The sequence below is a fragment of the Canis lupus genome, chromosome 7 (genome assembly GCF_003254725.2).
Source record: "Canis lupus dingo isolate Sandy chromosome 7, ASM325472v2, whole genome shotgun sequence".
Taxonomy (NCBI): domain Eukaryota; kingdom Metazoa; phylum Chordata; class Mammalia; order Carnivora; family Canidae; genus Canis; species Canis lupus.
Window position 1 is genome coordinate 78294037 of NC_064249.1, and position 19479 is coordinate 78313515.

At 38.1% G+C, this 19479-nt stretch overlaps 1 protein-coding gene across 10 annotated transcripts in view; it reads left to right on the top strand.

The window, feature by feature from the left end:
* CEP192 (centrosomal protein 192) overlaps nt 1-19479 on the top strand; it is a 157525-nt gene that overhangs the window by 106258 nt on the left and 31788 nt on the right. For 8 of the 10 annotated variants that reach the window (XR_007411689.1, XM_025429599.3, XM_025429595.3 and 5 more), the window contains 10 exons: nt 497-636; nt 732-824; nt 1356-1474; nt 2364-2540; nt 6829-6928; nt 7072-7248; nt 11671-11931; nt 12178-12293; nt 13792-13901; nt 17354-17504. Coding sequence is in view for 9 of the 10 variants with exons in the window: in XM_025429599.3 (XP_025285384.3) it covers nt 497-636; nt 732-824; nt 1356-1474; nt 2364-2540; nt 6829-6928; nt 7072-7248; nt 11671-11931; nt 12178-12293; nt 13792-13901; nt 17354-17504 (1444 nt within the window). In the remaining variant the exon portion in view is untranslated. The remainder of the gene's footprint in view (nt 1-496; nt 637-731; nt 825-1355; nt 1475-2363; nt 2541-6828; nt 6929-7071; nt 7249-11670; nt 11932-12177; nt 12294-13791; nt 13902-17353; nt 17505-19479) is intronic. The other 2 variants (XM_025429598.3, XM_049111889.1) reach the window with 1 other exon arrangement.

The window sequence follows — 19479 nt, forward strand, 5'->3', positions numbered from 1 at the left end:
TGTTTTAAAGATGGGGCAGAGACCATGCTGTTTTGGGTCAAACTCCTGTGTAGGTAACCCCAGCAAGTACTGCGGAAGACCTGTTGGGATCTTGTCTGTTCACTGATTTTGTCACATCTACCAATTAGATATTTTCTTTTTCTCCTTCTCCTCTACTCATTTGTTTCCTCTTTGAATTCATTAAAAAGTCATCTTGCTTAGGATTTCTTGTGACCCCTGAGGGCATAGTGTTGGACCACATGAGGCATTTAGAACTGAATAACTCTCAGGCCACCTGGATAACTCACAGGTTGAATATCTGCCTTCAGTTCAGGTCATGATCCCTAGATCTTGGGATTGAGTCCCACATGGGGCTCCCAGCAGGGAGTGTGCTTCTCTCTCTGCCTGTGCCTCTGTCTCTCTCTTTCTGTCTCTCATGAATAAATAAATAAAACTAAAAAAAAAAAAGAATTGAACAACTCTCAGGTCTGTAACTAAAAGAATGAACTTTTTACAGAGATCTTGGACTCAGCAGAAGAGTTCTTGGCAAGAGTGGATATAGAAGTTGATAGCCCAAACCCTACACCAGTCATTAAAAGTGTTCGTCTCCAAGCAAGAACAGGAATAGCTAGGATACATGCTCCAAAAGACTTACAGGTATCCACACTTCTCTTTGCCGTGATTTTATGTTAAGGTTGATTTCATTCTTGTTGTGATATTATTTTAAATGTCGGTTTTACCCCATCCTCTAGACTATGCACTTGTTTGCCAGTGTGGCTTCCTCAACAAAGCAGCACTTACCTTTGAAAAATGCAGGGAATATTGATGTTTACTTGGATATCAGGGTAAGAATTTGTGTCAGAATGCTATGACATGGTATTTCCTTAGACTGTGAAATGGAAGTATATCCTCATATTGTGGAGGTTGCTCAGCTGCCACCTTGGCAGAGTGCCATGGGGGTCAAATGCAAGAACCTGTGTGTGGGCTTTAAAAGCTGGTGGTTAAACTAGTATGAAATAAATGGTAGGACACTTGAACTTTGACATCTGATGTTTTACAAGTAAAAACCAAATTCTTAGATTAGTTCCCGGAAACTCTGTGTGTTATCCTATAGACAGGTGGAATTGGAGGAGAGTGATCACGTACGGAGACATTATTTCTGAGACATGTGGGTGAGCTAAAGGATATTAGGAGGAGGGTGGGAGATGAAGTTTGTTATGGAAGAGGAAGTGCCCTTTCCAGGAGAGTAAGACGAGGCAGGGTAGTGACAGGCACAAGGGAAAAGTCACCTGTCAGAGTAAGTGAAGAACGAGAGGAGTGGACTAGAAGCCCTTTTGCAGAAGTTGGCATTTAGTTATAATTGTGTAAATATTTAGATTCCAGATCAAGGAAGTCACTTTTCAGTGGATCCAGAGAATCTATTCCTTAAACCTGGAGAAGAACGAGAAGTTACAGTTACATTTACTCCAGAGGACCCCAAGACCTGTGAGGAAAGGTAATATAAAATTATTTATAATGGCAAGCTTTAACTTTTTGCTCAAAATAGCTGCTTATAGACCTGTGCTTCATTCTACAGCCTGAATGAGTACATGTTTTCTCTCGCCTAATAATGAGCTCCGTTTAACCTCTTTTAGCCTCAGATTTTCTTTTTTGTTTACTAAAACTCTCCTTTTAAACCAGCTGACTAGAAATTAAGAAATTACTATTTTCAAGAATATTCTGACAAAAGTAAATAATAAAACATCAGTCTTAATGTTTCTCATGAACTTTTCCTCGCTCTCCAAGGAAACCATCGCTAGTTGTTAAAGACACGTCCCTTACTCCCATCCCTTCTCCAAGCTTGTGACATTTTGGTGCCCAGATCCTCAGTGAGTATTACCTGGCAGTGGTCAGAGCACCATCATCATTAGTATTTGAACTTTCTTGGTAAACAGAGCTTAGAAGCATGCTATCCTGAGACATATGTGGTCTGGCCTCCACCTGGGTTATAGATACCCTAGTGTGCTCAGTCTGTTACATGATCTTACAGAGAGGGGCTAGCCTGCACAGATGTGAATACTTTTGCCTGGTGCGCATGCCTGCAACTTCACCGAGTTAATTCTCTCATCTGGGAAGCTTTCCTCGGCTCTTCCCAAATTCCTCATAAAGAGTAGTCGCTAATATTTCTATGGCCCTCTGAACTTGCCTGCTCCCATTATGTAGATGATATTATGATCGTCTCTTTCCTTGTCTGTATTCTTCTCTGGAATATAAGCTGTAAGGCTGGGAATGTAATTGTTTTCTCAGCACTCAGTCCAATCTCTTGGGACAAAGGAAGCTTGTAGGGAATAGATGCCAATAGAAGTGAACTTTGGACATTAAATTTAGATGGTTTTCTTTGTTAGGATCTTGAAAATATTCGTGCAACCCTTTGGACCTCAATATGAAGTGGTGTTAAAAGGTGAAGTCGTTTCTTCAGGAAATAAACCTCTGACACCTGGCTCTTGCTGCTCAGATGTTCCATCGATTTTGTCCAACAAGCAGTTTCTGGCCTGGGGAGGTGTTCCTCTTGGTAGAACACAGTAAGTATGCATGTAGCAGCTTCTGAACGTGAAGATTCTGCTGTCTTCCCATAGTGTTATTCTCTGCTTTGATAATTATGACCATGTTAATGTTTTTAGAGTTGAAATAAGGCTGTCTTACGTTCCTTAATCTTCCGATCATGAATGCAGATGTTTTAATTAAAATTTTCACCTCTGCAGTCCAAAAAACTAAGTTTCCACTTTCTTAAGCTTTTTTTCTCTGCTGATTACCAAGTTCAGGCAATTAAGAGTTTCTTTCTTCCTTCTCTGGAAAGCCCTATGGAAGGGTAGGAAGAAAAAATACTCGAAAACCTTGCATTCTGCTAAAGGAGTTTACAAAGTCACTAGTGAATACTTTGTATTTTAAAGAGTATAAGACATATTTAACAGAGTAGATATATTTTGTCCTGTTTAATGTGAATTACATCTGGAATCTTATTTTTATATGTGTTTTGATCATACATTTTGAATATGAACTCTGAGTAGATTGACCTATAATGTATAGTATAATATTTTTTCCCTTCGTAAGCTTAGCAATATAGTTAAATTTTTATCAACCTCAAATATACTAATTAATAACCTAGTAATTATTAGTAATTATTAAACCTCAGTGTCTCCTCTTTCATATTTTGCATTTTTGTATATGACCTGAATGTTTTATCAATACGTTTCTGTGGTCCCTGAGAGATAAGAACCTCCTGGCTGAATCTATACTATAGGGTACTTCTTTAAAATTATAGTTTTGGGGCAGCCTGGGTGGCTCAGCGGTTTAGCGCCGCCTTCAGCCCAGGTCGTGATCCTGGAGACCCGGGATCGAGTCCCACGTCGGGTTCCCTGCATGGAGCCTGCTTCTCCCTCTGCCTGTGTCTCTGCCTCTCTCTCTCTCAATCCTCTCTGTGTGTTCTCATGAATAAATAAATAAATAAATAAATAAATAAATAAATAAATAAATTAAATAAATAAATAAATAAATAAATAAATAAATAAATAAATAAATAAATAAATAAAATTATAGTTTTGTCTGTGCAAAAAGGATCTAATTGAACCTCCTTACTTTACAGAGGTCATACATCTGCTTAACTATTCATGTAGTCATCTGTATCTTGTCTTGTTCCAAAATTAACTTTCAAAAAGACACAGTAAGATAAAAACAGTTGAGGGCTAACTGCTGTGGGGAAAAGGGAGGGACATCAGCACCATAGGTAGTGCCCAAAGGCTCACCTGCAGACCCTGTACACTTGCCTTGATGTGGGTCTTGTCCTGGGTTCTAACTCGTCTCCCATCATCCTGAAATAAGTTAGTGTTCAGAAGTTTAAGAACAAACCGTTGCTGTGTGAGAGAGGATAAGCTGTTCCTTCTACAGACTTTAGAAAGATGCTTCTTCCAGGGGTCCTTTTAGAGAGAGATCCGTACAATATAGTGAGTCTCAAAGTAAAACAACTTCATATTAAATACTCCCATCAGGATGCTTCCCCTTTGAGGTGCTCAGTCCGGCATGGACGTGTCACATGTGAATACTCAGCTCACAGCATTTCCTGGGTACTGAAGCATGTGGTGGCTTGATGGAGACAGCTGAGGCACCTAGAAAAATGGTGGGCTGTGTGTGCTCTTGAAGCAGCTCTCAGTAAACATTCTCTCAACTAGATCTTCAAAAAATCCTGAAGGGCAGGGAGTTTGAGGTATTGTGCCCTCAATCATTTGCAGCAAATTATTAATAGAGTAGAGATGGCTGCTCTTAAAATCTAGCTGCTCCAGATGCCATGACATCCTGAAATCTTACAGTTCATCTGAAACAAAATTAATGTGTGCTAAACTTTTTATTTTTATAAGATTTTATTTATGAGAGACAGAGAGACAGACATAGAGGGAGAAGCAGTCTCCCCACAGGGAGCCCAATGTGGGACTTGATTTCCAGGCCCAGGATCATGCCCTGAGCTGAAGGCAGATGCTCAGCCACTAAGCCTGAGGCATTCTCCCTGCCCTTTTATTTTAGATAAGAAATTACATGAGTTAAGTTGGAAATGGGGGCACCATCTTGTGCATACTTCTGGACTTGTCAGTGGTATATCCTCCCCCCTGCCCCTGTCCTCTCCTGAGGGAGGGGCCGTCATGCTGTTCTCCTTTATTTCTTGACTTGCCTTCCTCGTGAAGATTCATGGCTGCCTTCTAATCCAGCAGATGGAAGTGTAATCCCTGTGCCACCCCAGGGAATTGACCTGAGGAGCTGTCATGTCTCCTGTTTATAGTTGGTGAGATATTTTAACTCAGCCTGGAGGAGCTTGCCAGTCACGTGAGAAGGATAATACCTTAGTCCGTGGATTCTACGCCCCATGGTGGCTACAAGTGGGCTTGTTGAAGGCAATAGATCCATGGGAAACATGTATGTACAGTTTTGAGTGCAGCACTTGCCTAGCTAGACTATGAACCTATGTTTCTGTAATCCCCTTACCTCTGTGATAGTGTCCTACACAGAACGATTATTTTTCCCATCCCAGTCATCTTTGCAACGATTATTTTTCCCATCCCAGTCATCTTTGCAACTCCCATCCCAGTCATGTTGCAGCAGAATTTATGGTAAAGTGGTACACTGTCTGCCTAGAAAGAGATCTTCCTATTTTCTGTCCATTAGGAATGTCCTAGGAGGTAGTCGGGCTGTGACCCAATGGGTGCTGGGAGAGGACGCAGAAACAGAGGGTGAGGGATGCTGGTGCCCTTCCGTGTGGCACTTGCTGCTCCCTGCCTGCCTTTTTGGAAGAAGGTGCTTAGTGCAAAATGGAGATTTGAAATGAGTTCTTCTTTAAGAGTAAAGAGAAAAAAATTCATATATAATGTGGGGGGGCAGTGTTCTCATCGAGTAATGGATTATGCCTCAGTAAAGATGGAAATGATAACTAATAAATTTTTATTTTCTAAGGGTAAGTTATCCAAATGGTATTTCATTCCAATGTTTTGGATTTTTTAAATGTTTTTGAAGCATTTTTCCATATATTCATTCATTCCAGTTTCTCTCTCGTAAGTCTGCATATGTACTTTGACTATTTGTTGGTTAGGATTTAGTATTTTTTTCTAATTAATTTGTGTGGACCCTATATAATAAAAAAGTTAACCCTTTTTGTATAGTTCCATTTAAAAAAAATTTTTTTTAAAGATTTTATTTATTATTTATTCATGAGAGAAACAGAGAGAGAGGCAGAGACACAGGGAGAAGCAAGCTCCATGCAGGAAGCCCGATGTGGAACTCCATCCCGGGTCTCCAGGATCCCGCCCTGGGCTGAAGGTGGTGCTAAACCACTGATCCACCCAGGCTGCCTATATAGTTCCTTTTTAAAATTAGAAACTGAACCCCCCCTCCCCCAATTGATAACTCTTTACTTGAAAATGACAACCAATTTCTTTATAAATAAATAAATAAATAAATAAATAAATAAATGAATGAATGAATGAATGAATGAATGAATGAATGCTTTTAAAGCATTTTTTTTTAGTAAGTCTTACCCTGTGTTCCTGTGAATGCTTTTCTCAGATATGCTGATAACTGAAGGTCTTAGATTTTATTCTGAGGTTAAGCACAGCAACCTTCTCCTTTAACCCAGGGTGGACAAGGCATAGACCACAGTTTAATTAATTTAACTGCCATCGTTCAAAATTTGAATAAAATGGAGATTTATTCATGATTTTCTATCCTCCCAATGAAGAGAGGATTTTAAAAATTTCAGATTGAAGGATTATTTTTTATTTTTACCAGCAGCCAGCTATTATTCATAAGTCTATTTTAGCTGCATATTCTAACTTTCTAAAAGTATGGTTAATTCAGTGTACTCTTTAAAAGACTACTTTGTGCAGACTACTGAGAGTCAAAAAAAATCTAAGCAATGTGCTAGGGACTCCTTGTTCCCATGAAAACTAGAAATTCAAGCTAAGCATGGTGTTGACTCAGTGATTTAATGAATTTGTTACTCTGGATTTTCATTGATTGCTTTAACAATTGATTGCTTTAACAAGACAGGTAAGACTTATATGGATAATATAAATAGTAAGGTCGGCTAAGGAGCTATAACAGGAGACTGATTAAACCAGAATTTCTCTGACAAGATGAATATGTTGTGAGGATGTTTTCAAAAATGTGGAATCCTAGGACAGTGGAGACCCCTCCTGGGCTGCTAATACAGTGGTGTGCGTAATCCAGTTCATCTCTTGACATTGCAGTCAAGTATAATTGGCTTTGGTTTTATACTTGTAGCAATGTTCGTGGAGGAAAACTGCATTTACAATGTCTAATTGTTTCTAGGCTTCAGAAGCTGGCTTTAAGAAATAATTGTACAGCTACAACTCAGCATCTGCGACTCCTCATTAGAGGACAAGACCAGGACTGCTTTCAGGTTTGTACAGTAAGTGGTGCTGTTTCGTCATCTTTCAGACCACTTACATGCACAGACTCTCATGTGGTGCTTCAGCTTTAAAAGTTTGGGTTGATGGTAGTTGTATTTGTGCTCCTGCTATGTTGTATGCAGTAATTGTTTTTAAATTGTAGCTTCAACACACTTTTGGTTCTGAAGAACGACTAACCAGTAACTGTGAGATTAGAATGTGTCCAAAAGAAGATGTTCACATCTCTGTGTTATTTGCACCTACTCGATTATCTTGTATGTTGGCTAAACTAGAAATTAAACAACTGGGAATTCGATCCCAACCAGGCATTAAGTTTACGGTAAGATGATTTTAATTGCTTTTTTTTTTCTCCCATGGAGTTTCTGACATGTTATAATTATTAGTTCAATATTGGTAAACTGTGTATACTCTGCTTTTTTATAAGTCAGAATAGATATTTGCCTCCCTTTACAAATAAGTTAGGGAGTACGTATGTGCTTTGTACAAGTGTAATGTTCTAAAAGTAGCCTCCATAGTATTCTTATGGGAAACCATCTCCCATGCCTCTAAGTTTCATTTCAGCTGGAGCATTTTGAAATGTACCCAACTTTACAGGAACACACTTTTTGGTAAATCCAGATCAAACTTTAAGAATATTGACTTTCCAAGTAAATTGTACTTTCTCTATTCAGTAAAATACCCACTGACACCATTTACTAGACTCTGTTCCAGAACTAGGGTTACAAAAACAAGAGCTTTTATATTTTGTTCCTTCCCAGTGTAATTTTTAGAAAGGATTTCAACTCATTTCTTAGATATAGTCAGAGCAGTGAGAAATAAAGGTGGTAAATCATTGAGAAAAAGAAAGAAAAGAATAATCAAATGAAACACACATTCTATAAATGTGCATACCTTAAAGCTACACAGTTTTTGGCTGTGGGGCTGAACTAAAATTTTGGTCCATTTTCTAGTGTCAAAGAGGGAATGCAATGAGTTACGAGATTAACCGTACCAAAAGCTTGAAATTATTTTGTTTTGAGAGAGAAACAAGAGTGAACAGGGTGGGGTAGGGTGGGGGTAGAGGGGGAGGGAGAAAGAATCTTAAGCAGGCTCCATACCCAGTGAGGATCCTGACATGGGGCTTGATGTCACGACTCTGAGGTCATGACCTGAGCCAAAATCAAGAGTTGGGCACTTAACCAACTGAGTCACCCAGGAACCGCCAGACAGTTTTTTTAAAAAACAGTACATCTGGGATGTACTCAGCAGTGGCTCAGCAGTTGAGCATCTGCCTTTGGCTCAGGGCTTGGTCCTGGAGTCCCAGGATCAAGTCCCACATCGGACTCCCTGCATGGAGCCTGTTTCTCCCTCTGCCTGTGTCTCTGCCTCTCTCTCTCTCTCTCTTTCTGTGTGTGTCTCTCATGAATAAATAAATAGAATCAGAATCAAATAGATAGATAGATAGATAGATAGATAGATAGATAGATAGATAGATAGAACATCTTTATGGCAAACGTAGCTTTTTTTGTTGCTGAAGCTTGACATATTCTCTGTGGAGCTCTTCCTTTGGCTACATGAGCTGTGGGCAAAGCTGTTTAAAGATGTAAGTAGTTCTGCTGGCTGACTCAGTCAATACAGCAGGTGACTCTTGATCTCAGGATTGTGAGTTTTAGCCCCATGTTGGGGGATGGGTTTACTTAATTAAAAAAAAAAGAAAAAGATGTAAGTCGTTGTCTCTAGGAACAACAGTCTTTTGTGTGAGTTGAGGACACAATGCCAAAGTACCACATATCCTGATGATCTGGTTTCAAGTAAGAAATCAAGTGGTTTGTGGAGAGAACTGGAAGGGACTATCCTGAATAGATTTCTATAAGTTTCATGTTTACTAGCCAAGATGTTAAGATTATTCTTAAGAATTTCTGGAGAGGGCAGCCCTGGTGGCACAGCGGTTTAGCGCCGCCTGAAGCCCAGGGTGTGATCCTGGAGTCCCGGGATCGAGTCCCACATCAGGCTTCCTGCATGGAGCCTGCTTCTCCCTCTGCCTGTGTCTCTGCCTCTCTCTCGCTCTCTCTGAATAAATAAATAAATAAATCTTTAAGAAAAAAATATTTAAAAAAAAAAAAAGAATTTCTGGAGAACTAATAATTCCCTGATTGTTTAGGGCAGGACCATTTGATTTGACAGTCACCGAACAGAAGTACAGGCTGGTGTTCTCTTAAGACAAACCAGAACCCTAGTGGGAGTCCTGCCTATGTAAATGCCACCTGTTCTCTCAGAGGTGGACTAAATGGGGACCTGAAGTGCACAGATGAATATGACTTTTATCTCACAAGAAGACTTGGACTACCAGCACTAATGTATTTTTGTGGAGATAAAGAACCTGGTACAGTGGTGCAAGAGCACTTCACTATAGCGATGAGAGATTGGGAATAGCTTTGCCTCTGTTCTTCACACTCACTCTGGATAGTCTCCACTTGCTCATGCTTCACTCACTTATCTTCTTGGTTTGGTTCTGAGAAATAAGTGAAATTATGCTTTGTGTACCATAAAGCATTGTGGGACTGCAATAAAAATATATTGATTGGATGCTGAGTATATGCCAGGCCCTACTCTTAATTGTCACTACATGGATTACCACACTTTATCTTTAAAAGGAACTACCTAGTTCATTCCACTGTCTCTGTTCTACACATGGGGAAACAAACCTAGACAGATGCTTGGGATGGTGGTGCATCTCACAGCAGTAAGTGGTCCAGGGTTCACATTCAGACTACCTGGCAGCAAAGCTCATTTTTATCTATTGCATGGGCTCTGAGTGTTCATCCTGCCTCTGTTTTCCAGTCCTGTGGAGCAGCAGTTCTCAACCAGAGGCTGTTTTATCCTCCAGGGGACATTTGGCAATATGTGGACATATTTTTGGTTGTCGTAACTGAGGGTAGGAAAAGGGTGCTGCTGGCACCTAGTAAGTAGAAGCCAGGGATGTAGCTAACCTCCCTGTAAGGCGCAGGCTGGCCCCACCACAAGGAATGATGGAGCTCAGGGTGTCCATAGTGTGAGGTTAAGAAACCCTTCCCTGAAACAGTAGTTTTTCCTCTTGACTCTTTGGATTCTATTAGCCTTGGTCAGATTTTTTTTATTTAATCATACTTTTTCTTTGTTAACTGTTTACTCAGCAGTTAATTTGTGATTCCTTAGGCTTTGAAAAATACTTCTGTTGAGTGTTTTCAAAGGCTGACTTTCCCATTATTTTCTAGTTGCATACGTAAAATCTACTGCAAGTTTCTGTGGGAAGAGAAATTAGAAACACTTGGCTTTCAAAAACTACCAAGAGCTCACTCTGAATGAGGAGGGATTTGTAGGAGCTTCAGATCTGAAGCATTTTAAAATGCTACCAATCTGTACTCATTTTGGCAAGCCAGTACCAATTTATGAGGTCCCTAAATTTAATTTTTTAAATGTTATTTTGAGTGCATATCACAACTCAGAATAAGCTGTTGATATTTTCAAGTTTGCAAGGTATACTTTGGAACACATTTTATTTGTTTTAAAGATTTTATTTGAGAGAGAGAGAGAACATGAGTGGTAGGAAATGGTAGGGGAAGCGGGAGAAGGAGACTCCCCACAGAGCAAGGAGCCTGACAATGGGGCTCAATCCCAGGACCCTGGTATCATGACCTGAGCCAAAGGTAGATGCTATTAACCAGCTGAGCCACCCAGGTGCCCCCGGAATACATTTTAATAGTTAGCAGTGATCATTTTTAAAAGAATACCTTTTTATCTTTTTTTAAAGACTTATTTATTTTAGAGAGACAGCATGCATGCATGAGCTGGGGGAGGGAGCAGGGGAGAGAGAGAGAGAGAGAGAGAATCTCAAGCAGACTCATCACTGAATGAGGAGCTCAATCCCAGGATCCTGAGATCATGAGCTGAGCCAAATTCATCAAGAGTCAGGTGCTTAACCAACTGAGCCACCCAGGCGCCTCTTAAAGGAGTACGTTTTAAAGGATATGGAAAGTTTGTTTCCCAGCAGCATACCTATCTTCCTGTATTTTTATTTATAGACTCTATTCTCTGAATCCTTGTTCCCTGGTGGTGCTGACCCCTGTGGAAGCAGCCTGGCTTAGAGACAGCACCGGTTGGCACCTAACGCCTGCCTTCAGTCTGCACTTTGGCTAGGATTCTGTCCTCTGGGCTGTTTGAGTTCTTGGCTTCTATTTGGTCCCTCTAGCACACTTCTTTCTCACTCTGGAAGATGAAAAGCTAATAGGATTATAGAATAATAGATGTTTTTTTCACCAACACATTTCATTTTCAAAATTGAGAATTACTGGGAAGTTGGAAGAACTGTATGGTGAACCCTCACATACTCTACTACTTACATTCCATATTTACTTTATCCCATATCCAACCATTCATCTCTTTTTTTTATGCATTTAAAAGTAAATCACAAATATCAGTATGTTTCACCCTAAACACTTCCTAAGCAAGTTTATCTATACTAATTTTTTTATTCCTTTATCATCTAAGCTTGCATTTATAACAATGAAATAATTTAGCATATTGGAAGGTAAATAATTTTGCAACTCTTTGTTTTTGTTCTAAGTTCTTTAATATAATGCTGGACTGGAAGTGGGGTAACTACTAGCTAAAGTACACAATAATTATAATTTTAATTATATTTGGGGGGTTTTTGCCTATAATTTAATCTTTGCTTTCTGCTTACATAAAAATAATTCTGGATGTATATATTTTCTGCTTTTAGATACCTTTGTCTGGATATGGAGGAACAAGTAATCTTATTTTGGAAGATGTTAAGAAGTTATCTGACAGTTACATGGTAACAGTGAATGACTTAATACCTGGCAAAGAAAGTAGAATTGTTTTTTCTGTTCATAACACCGGCTCTCGGGCAGCTTTTGTAAAAGCAATAGGTTTTAAGGATTCTCAGAAAAAAGTTTTGCTGGATCCTAAAGTACTAAGGATTTTTCCAGATAAATTTGTGCTCAAAGAAAAAACACGAGAAGTAAGTATGTCTCAGCACTAAAAGTACGAACTCATTTTTAAGTGAAATTAAGAATTATGTATTTTATGGCTAAAAAATAGTATTTGAAAGTAATAAAGGGGTGGAAATACTTACCTGATCTTAGAAGTGCTATCATATGCACCCATGTCTACTGATCGTGTAGACTCATATTAGAGTTAATTCACAATGAAGTGACTCAAAGAAAATATTTAATATTCACTCCTGATTTTTTTTTCTTGGCATCAGGATGTTACTATAATATATAATCCATTAGACACAAAGAACAATTACACAACCACAACAGAACTGTCAACTATATACTTCTTTGGTGGTGATGAAATTTCGAGGCAGCAGTATCGAAGGTAGGTTATTTAGATGGTTTGGGAAACTGTTCAGTAGAAATAGTGAAGGCTTAAAAACGATTTGGAATTTGAAAGTTATAGAACATGGTCAGCTACTTATTAGTGAACTGGTGGATGAAAAGCTTGATAAAATTTGTATAGCTGGTAGTCCGACATGATGTGAGGAAGAAATGCCTATAGGAAACTCATCTGCTATATTTGTAATGTGCCTTCTTTTCTAGACATATGTATTGTATTGTGCCTCTTTTTCTGTATGCAAATAGGCACCTCAGACTTCTTATAATAGGACAATCTTCCTAATGATGGTAGGTCAATTTTAGAAAAGATTTAAGAACTACTGAAAGAATATTTTGTGTATAAACACACCTGACTCACTTGTAGTATTTCTGGGAATGTTGTGAATTATTTGAAAGGATCAAGTTGTATTTAGAAATGTGTAGAGTGTTTAACTTGGCTAGCTTGATGCATGTGCTTCTAGGAAATTTGGTACCTCTAAATATCGTATACAAAAATCTTGTCAAACTTAGACATTTAGATTTAGATGTGATTTAAACATAGGTAACTTTTTTATATGTTGAATTCAGAGTTCTTGTATGATAAAATTTTGTTGCCTTAGCCTAGAGGGCCTGAATATACTAAAATGAGTGAGGCTCACAACGTTTCATGTGTTCATTAGCTCCTAGTAGGGGAGGGTTATATGCTTATACCAGCATTTCCTTCTTCTAACCCTTTGTGCTCTGCTATATTTTATTCTGATACATAATTTAGGAAATTGTTTTATTTTTGATCTGTTGAGTGAGGGGTTGTTGGGACGTTTAAAAAGAGACTTGAATGACAGGCTGCTACATAATGTTAGAATAGACCCAATATAAAGAGCTCAGCTTTGAATCTGGTTTTGTTTCTCACTTAAGTATTTTAGATATGGAAACAGACATTTGGAGAAATTAGATGACCAGGTTTGGGCTTTCCCCCCCTCATAAAAACCTCTTTGCCACATGTATATAGCAATGAGGTTTCTTTGGTTTGTGGACATCTGAGTATTAGAAATTTACATTTCAGTTCTCTCACCTCAAAGATTCTTTAGAAGGGGCCAGGTAAATATAGTTATATGGCAATTTAAATGTCTCTCTCTGACATCTAACTTATGTTCTTGGCATATTCTTTTTTTCTTGAGACAAATTCCTAACTATGATCAAATTCTTACAAATGAAAATGTAAGACCTGAAGAGAATCTAATTTTACTCTTCTCTCTACTTCTATATTAGGGAGCTCTCGTTTTGATGTTCATATTTAACTGAAAGCAATGACTATGCTACCATGTATAACTTTCAAGGAAATTTCCAAAACAAATTTTCTTTTAAAAATACCTATATTAGGATTTAAGACATGAGATCAAAATACTAATGCATTATGCATGCTATTTGTGAGATTTGCCACGTACACTAAGGAAAATCTAATTTATGTAAAATCATTTTTGAATAAAATCCTCTGTTGGCAGAGCCCTTTTGCATAAACCAGGGATTATAGAACAAGTGCTTCCAGAACATAGTGTGCTGCAGAACGTTGATTTTGCTGAGACATTTCAGGATGAGTTACTAGTAACTGAAGGTAAGAATTTCAGCATGTCTTAATACTACCAATGACCCAAAAGATGTATCTGGATCCAGGGATGTGTTATAAAGAAGATGAGTATTAGTTTAGACTATGGAATCAGGCTGAGTTTGAGCTACACATCTGCTGTATGACTTTGGATGTCACTGAGATTGTTTTCTTTTTCGTAAATGAGAGTTATAATATCTAACTTCTCATCCATACAGAACTGTGAAGATAACATGAGAGAGCTTTGCTATGTAAATGTTAGATGTTATCACGTACTATGGCACCTATTCTTTGGGTAGACTTGTAAATAGGAGGAGAATGGTCATTGAATTCAAAGTAATTACTATTTAAGATTTAGTGATTGCAGGGGCAGCCCTGGTGGCTCAGCACTTTAGCGCCTGCCTTCAGCCCAGGGCGTGATCCTGGAGACCCCAGATCGAGTCCCACGTCCGGCTCTCTGCATGGAGCCTGCTTCTCCCTCTGCCTGTATCTCTGCCTCTCTCTCTATCTCTATCTCTCTGTCTCTCATGAATAAATAAATAAAATCTTAAAAAAAAAAAAAAGATTTAGTGATTGCAGACTCAAACTCAGTTTGAGATTTCTGTGTCTGTTGTACAATTTATGGAGGATATAATGTTGGAAATTAAAATCCAAAAAAGACAGCAGTGGAATAATTCCAACCTAGATATTTAATTCTATTTGAGCTGAGTTGTTTAAGCATCTAATGGTGTTTATTACTGATGTAAAAAGTATGTATTGAGACATACAAATTATGTAAAAATGGACAGATTTTCACCACAGTATTGTTTATAACAGAAAGAAGTTAAAAGTAACCTAAATGTCCAAGAATAAGGCATTGTTTAATTATGTAATAGAATATGTTGAAGCAATTAAAGCAATGATATGATTCTATAGTAAATGACATGAGAAAGCTCGTCATTAATAAAAATTATTTTAAAGTTTACATACTAAGATCTCCTGATAAAAATAATTTAATGTGTCTATATACAGCTACATAGATAAAATTGCAGGAGTATACACACCAAATATGGTGTGGTTATGTTCTGGTAGTAGAATTTCAGGTGGTAGTGTTTTTTTCCCCCATTTTCGTTTTCTCGTTTTTTTAATGGTGAAAGATTTATAACTTGTAAAATATGAAATGATAAAAGGATATTTATGCCTATGTAGAGGTGATGTAGAATAGTTCATGATCTTTTTGGTAATTAGGCTAGATCATCTGCTCAAAGGGACAGTAGGGAGGGGGTGAGTTAAAAATAGTGAAAAGATTTGAAAATTGATCTTGTCAGCAATGTGTTAAGGGAGCAGAGTATGGAAAGACCTTGGATTTGGAATTGAAACAATTCAAGACCCATCTTTGCCATTTAATCTCCTCTCAGCTTTATCTTCTTTATCTCTTCTTCGTAAGAAAGATCCCCCAAAATAAAGGAGTTAAACTGAATTATGCTTTGTAGATGAAAGCACTTAGTAACACACCACAACAATCCTGAAAATGTGATTAAAAGTAGGTAGCATGAGTTCGTAGTGGTTTAGAACTCGGCACAGTTGCATGATTCAGCAACATTTCATTTATTGATTGTAGAAGTGAAAGATGCAGTCCTTGCCCTTTAGGTTCCTCCAGACTAAGGGGAAGACAAGTGATTAAAGTAGGATATGCAAAGGGCCATGATGAGCTGTGTTTAGGAATCTGGAGAATTAAAAAAAAAAAGGAATCTGAAGAATACAGAAAAAGGGTACCCCATTTAAAATGAAATGACTTTTTGAGGTATCTTGAAGAATGAGGAGTTGACAAGATAGAGAGGCTGGGGACCAGCATGGGGAAAGATATTCCAAGGAAAGGGAGCTGCGTGTACAGAAATTCAAGAAATGTATTATATTAAGGGTTGTGTTGACATACCTAACTAAGAGCTCAAGTAACCCATCAAGACCACCTATCTAAGATGGGGTTGAGTTGGGACTTCAGGTAGGTCTTTGAGACACTAGAATACTAGTTTCCTTGAGATGGTGTAGTTATTGTCCAGAGGAAGGGAAAAACCATTCCCACTTTGTGTTGCATTGGTTTGTATAGTAGATCACCTATGGAAATGTTGCAGTTGAACTTTTTTACATGATTATTTTGAATAGTATTTGTTTGAGCACATTGCTATTACAGGTCTTTATAATCTTGCTTTTGGAAATTTGTGATTTGTGGCAAATATTTTCACACTTGATTTAAACGATATCTTTCTTATTATAAATTTCAATTTATGCTTACTATATTCTTTTAACAATTTTTAATTTAAAAAGTCTAATTCTGGGATCCCTGGGTGGCGCAACGGTTTAGCGCCTGCCTTTGGCCCAGGGCACGATCCTGGAGACCCGGGATCGAATCCCACATCGGGCTCCCGGTGCATGGAGCCTGCTTCTCCCTCTGCCTGTGTCTCTGCCTCTCTCTCTCTCTGTGACTATCATAAATTAAAAAAAAAAAAAAAAAAAAAAAAGTCTAATTCTTGGGCACCTGAGTGGCTCAGTGGGTTGGGCATCTGCCTTAGGCTTCGGTCATGGTCCCGGGGTCCTGGGATTGAATCCCGTGTCGGGCTCCCTGCTTGGTGGAGAGCCTGCTTCTTCTTCTCCCCCTGCTCATGCATTCTCTCTCTCTCTCTCTCTCTCTCTCTCTCTCAAATAAAATCTTTTTTAAAAGTCTAATTCTTAATGTCTAATTTACTATTTTTTTTTAAGTAGGCTCCACATCCAGCATGGGGCTTGAACTCATGACCCTGAGATCAAGAGTCAGATAGATGCTTAACTGACTGAGCCACCCAGGCACCCCTCTTAATGTCTAATTTAAGTGTAGAATACAAGTACCTTCTATAAAATTTCTTGTATATAAAAATTCAGGTGGACTAATATAGAGATTTTCCACTTTAGAACTATTTTATTAATCGGCAGTATTTAGTTATATTATTGCCTGGTTTCTAGATTTGCTAAAGTTAATGTCTGTGAGACCACCACTTATAAATTGTGAATCCCTAACCTCTTTGTGCTTCAGATTCCTCATCCTTGAAGTGGAGATAATATATACCTACCCCCAAAGAGTTGTGAAAGCTAACTAGATTAATATGCATGAAGGAACTAGAACAGTACCTGGCCCACAGTCAGCTTCTTGTATATGTAGCTTTAAACACATTGTACTTTAATGCTCAGGACAACCCCTGAGAAAAGATTGTTACTTGATATTATCTTTGGGGAGACTAGAGTTTAGAGAAGTGAAGTTACCACATCCAAGGCCAGGGCCTGAGCTGCCTATAATTTCATGCTAGTCAGTGGCAGTAAACCTCAAATGTCACCCACCCTCAACCTAAGAAAATAATATTCTGTGGCCGTAGATGTAGAAGTTTATCTGTTACTTTGTGGTGTGATTATGTGAAGACTCAATGTATTTCAAACATTATTTTCTGTTTCAGTGTATGATCTTCCCCAACGACCAAATGATATTCAGCTCTTCTATGGAAATATGCGCAAAATTATACTTTCAGTAATTGGAGAATTCAGAGATTCTGTGTCTAGCAGTGAATTCCTTCAGCCTTCTTCCAAACTTAGCTTAGAATCTAAAAGGTAAGACAGACAAAACATCTCACCAGATTTCAAGATAATTTAATTCATAGTAGAGTTCATTTTTTCTCTACTTTTTTTTGCCTCAACGTGTTTATTATTTCATCTTTATATTTTAGTTTAAGTTGAAATAATTTCAAATTTACAGAAAAGTTTAAAAATGGTAGATATGCTTCTTTCATTGAGATTTCTCAGTTGCTAACATTTTACCACATTTACCTTACTGTCTTTCATGTATATATAACTTATTTCTGAATCATTTAAGAGTAAGTTGCCGGCATGATGACCAGTTTGTCCTAAGGTTCCTAAAAACACAGATCCTCTCCTAAATAGCTATAGTAAGCCCATCAAAATTAGGACCTTAATATTGTTAAAGTACTGACATCTAGTCTACAGATTGCATGCAAATTCCCCAGTTCCCTAATAAAGTCCTTTAACAATTAAAGAAATAAGCAAGAAACTTCCTCTTTCCTTTTCCTCTTTGGCCCAGAATCTAATCTGAGATCACACATTACATTTATATAGCCTGTCTTCTTTTACCATCTCTTTCTTTTAAATTTTTTTAATTTTTAAATTATATTTTATTTATTTTAAAAATGATTGTATTTATTCATGAGAGACTCACAGAGAGAGGCGGAGACATAGACATAGGCAGAGGGAGAAGCAGGCACCTCAAAGGGAGCCTGATGCGGGACTCAATCCCTGGACCCTGGGATCACATCCTAAGCAGATACTCAACCACTAAGCCACCCAGGCATCCCTAATTCTTTTTTTTTTTTTTTCCCTAATTCTATTTTATTTAAATCCAATTTGCCAACACTCAGCGCTCATCTTATGTGTCCTCCTCATGCCCTTCACCCAGTCACCCTATCCCCACCCACCTTACCTTACCCTCTTTCAATATAGAGCACTTCCCCCATCTGTCCTTCTCTTTCATGATGGAACGCAGAGGGTTGGATCATCAGATCAGAGCCACAAAATCAAAGATACTACCCAAAACTAAGTTTTAGTAATAATTTTAGATGAAACATGAGGAAATCAGGATTGCTAATGATGCTTCCTAGGCCCTTTTTGCAACATTAATACTCTACTCTGGTTCAAATTTAACCTGAGGTCTCTGAGTTGTGCATGTGATACATTGCTCACACAAAAGGGAGAGCTGTTTCAATTGCAAAAGCTCTGTTTTATACTTGTATAATTACATACCCTATGTGATACTTTTTCAAACAGCTATGCTGCATAAATTCATAAATTTCAGATTTCTTTACCATAACCAATTCTAGACAGACCAGGAACATTCTGTTATAAGCATTCCATAGAAAAGTAAATTAGTAGGTTTGCTGGGAGATGTCACTAGGAAGATCACAAGGGGTTTGACCAAATGAGCTTTCTTTTTTCCTGGGCATTCCCTAGTAAAAAATGAGAAAATAGGTACAGGCCAGCTGCTTGCCCTTTTCTCATCAGTGACCTTGATGTTTTTGTAGAATATAGGCCAGTTACTCTATAAAATGTTGCTCACACCACAGAAGTGATGCTGTTTGTTTTCTCCATGTATCTTCTATCAACTTCATTAAAATGGTGTCTGCCAGGTTTCTCCACTGTAGCTAACTAATGTCTTAAAGGGAGATCCTTAGAGATGATGAGTTATCTTGCTCCTTATCACACTTGTAGTACCCCGTGATGATGATTATGTGAATCGCGTTAGTAGTCTTATTTACCAAATGGTGATTTTTCTGATTTTGTCTACGTTTACTAGTTGTCATTCCACAATAAGGAAGAGATTTACTTTACTCCCTTCTGTGTATTTATATCAGGATGGACTGATGGATTCAGTATTAATCCTTTACTGTCATCATTTGGTCACTTAACCTGGCTCATTATTCACTGGCACAATGGATATTCTAGGTTTGACATACACTTTCCCCATCCTAGCCCTGGAATAGAAGTTCTGGTTCCTTTTAATGGAGAGAATAGTATT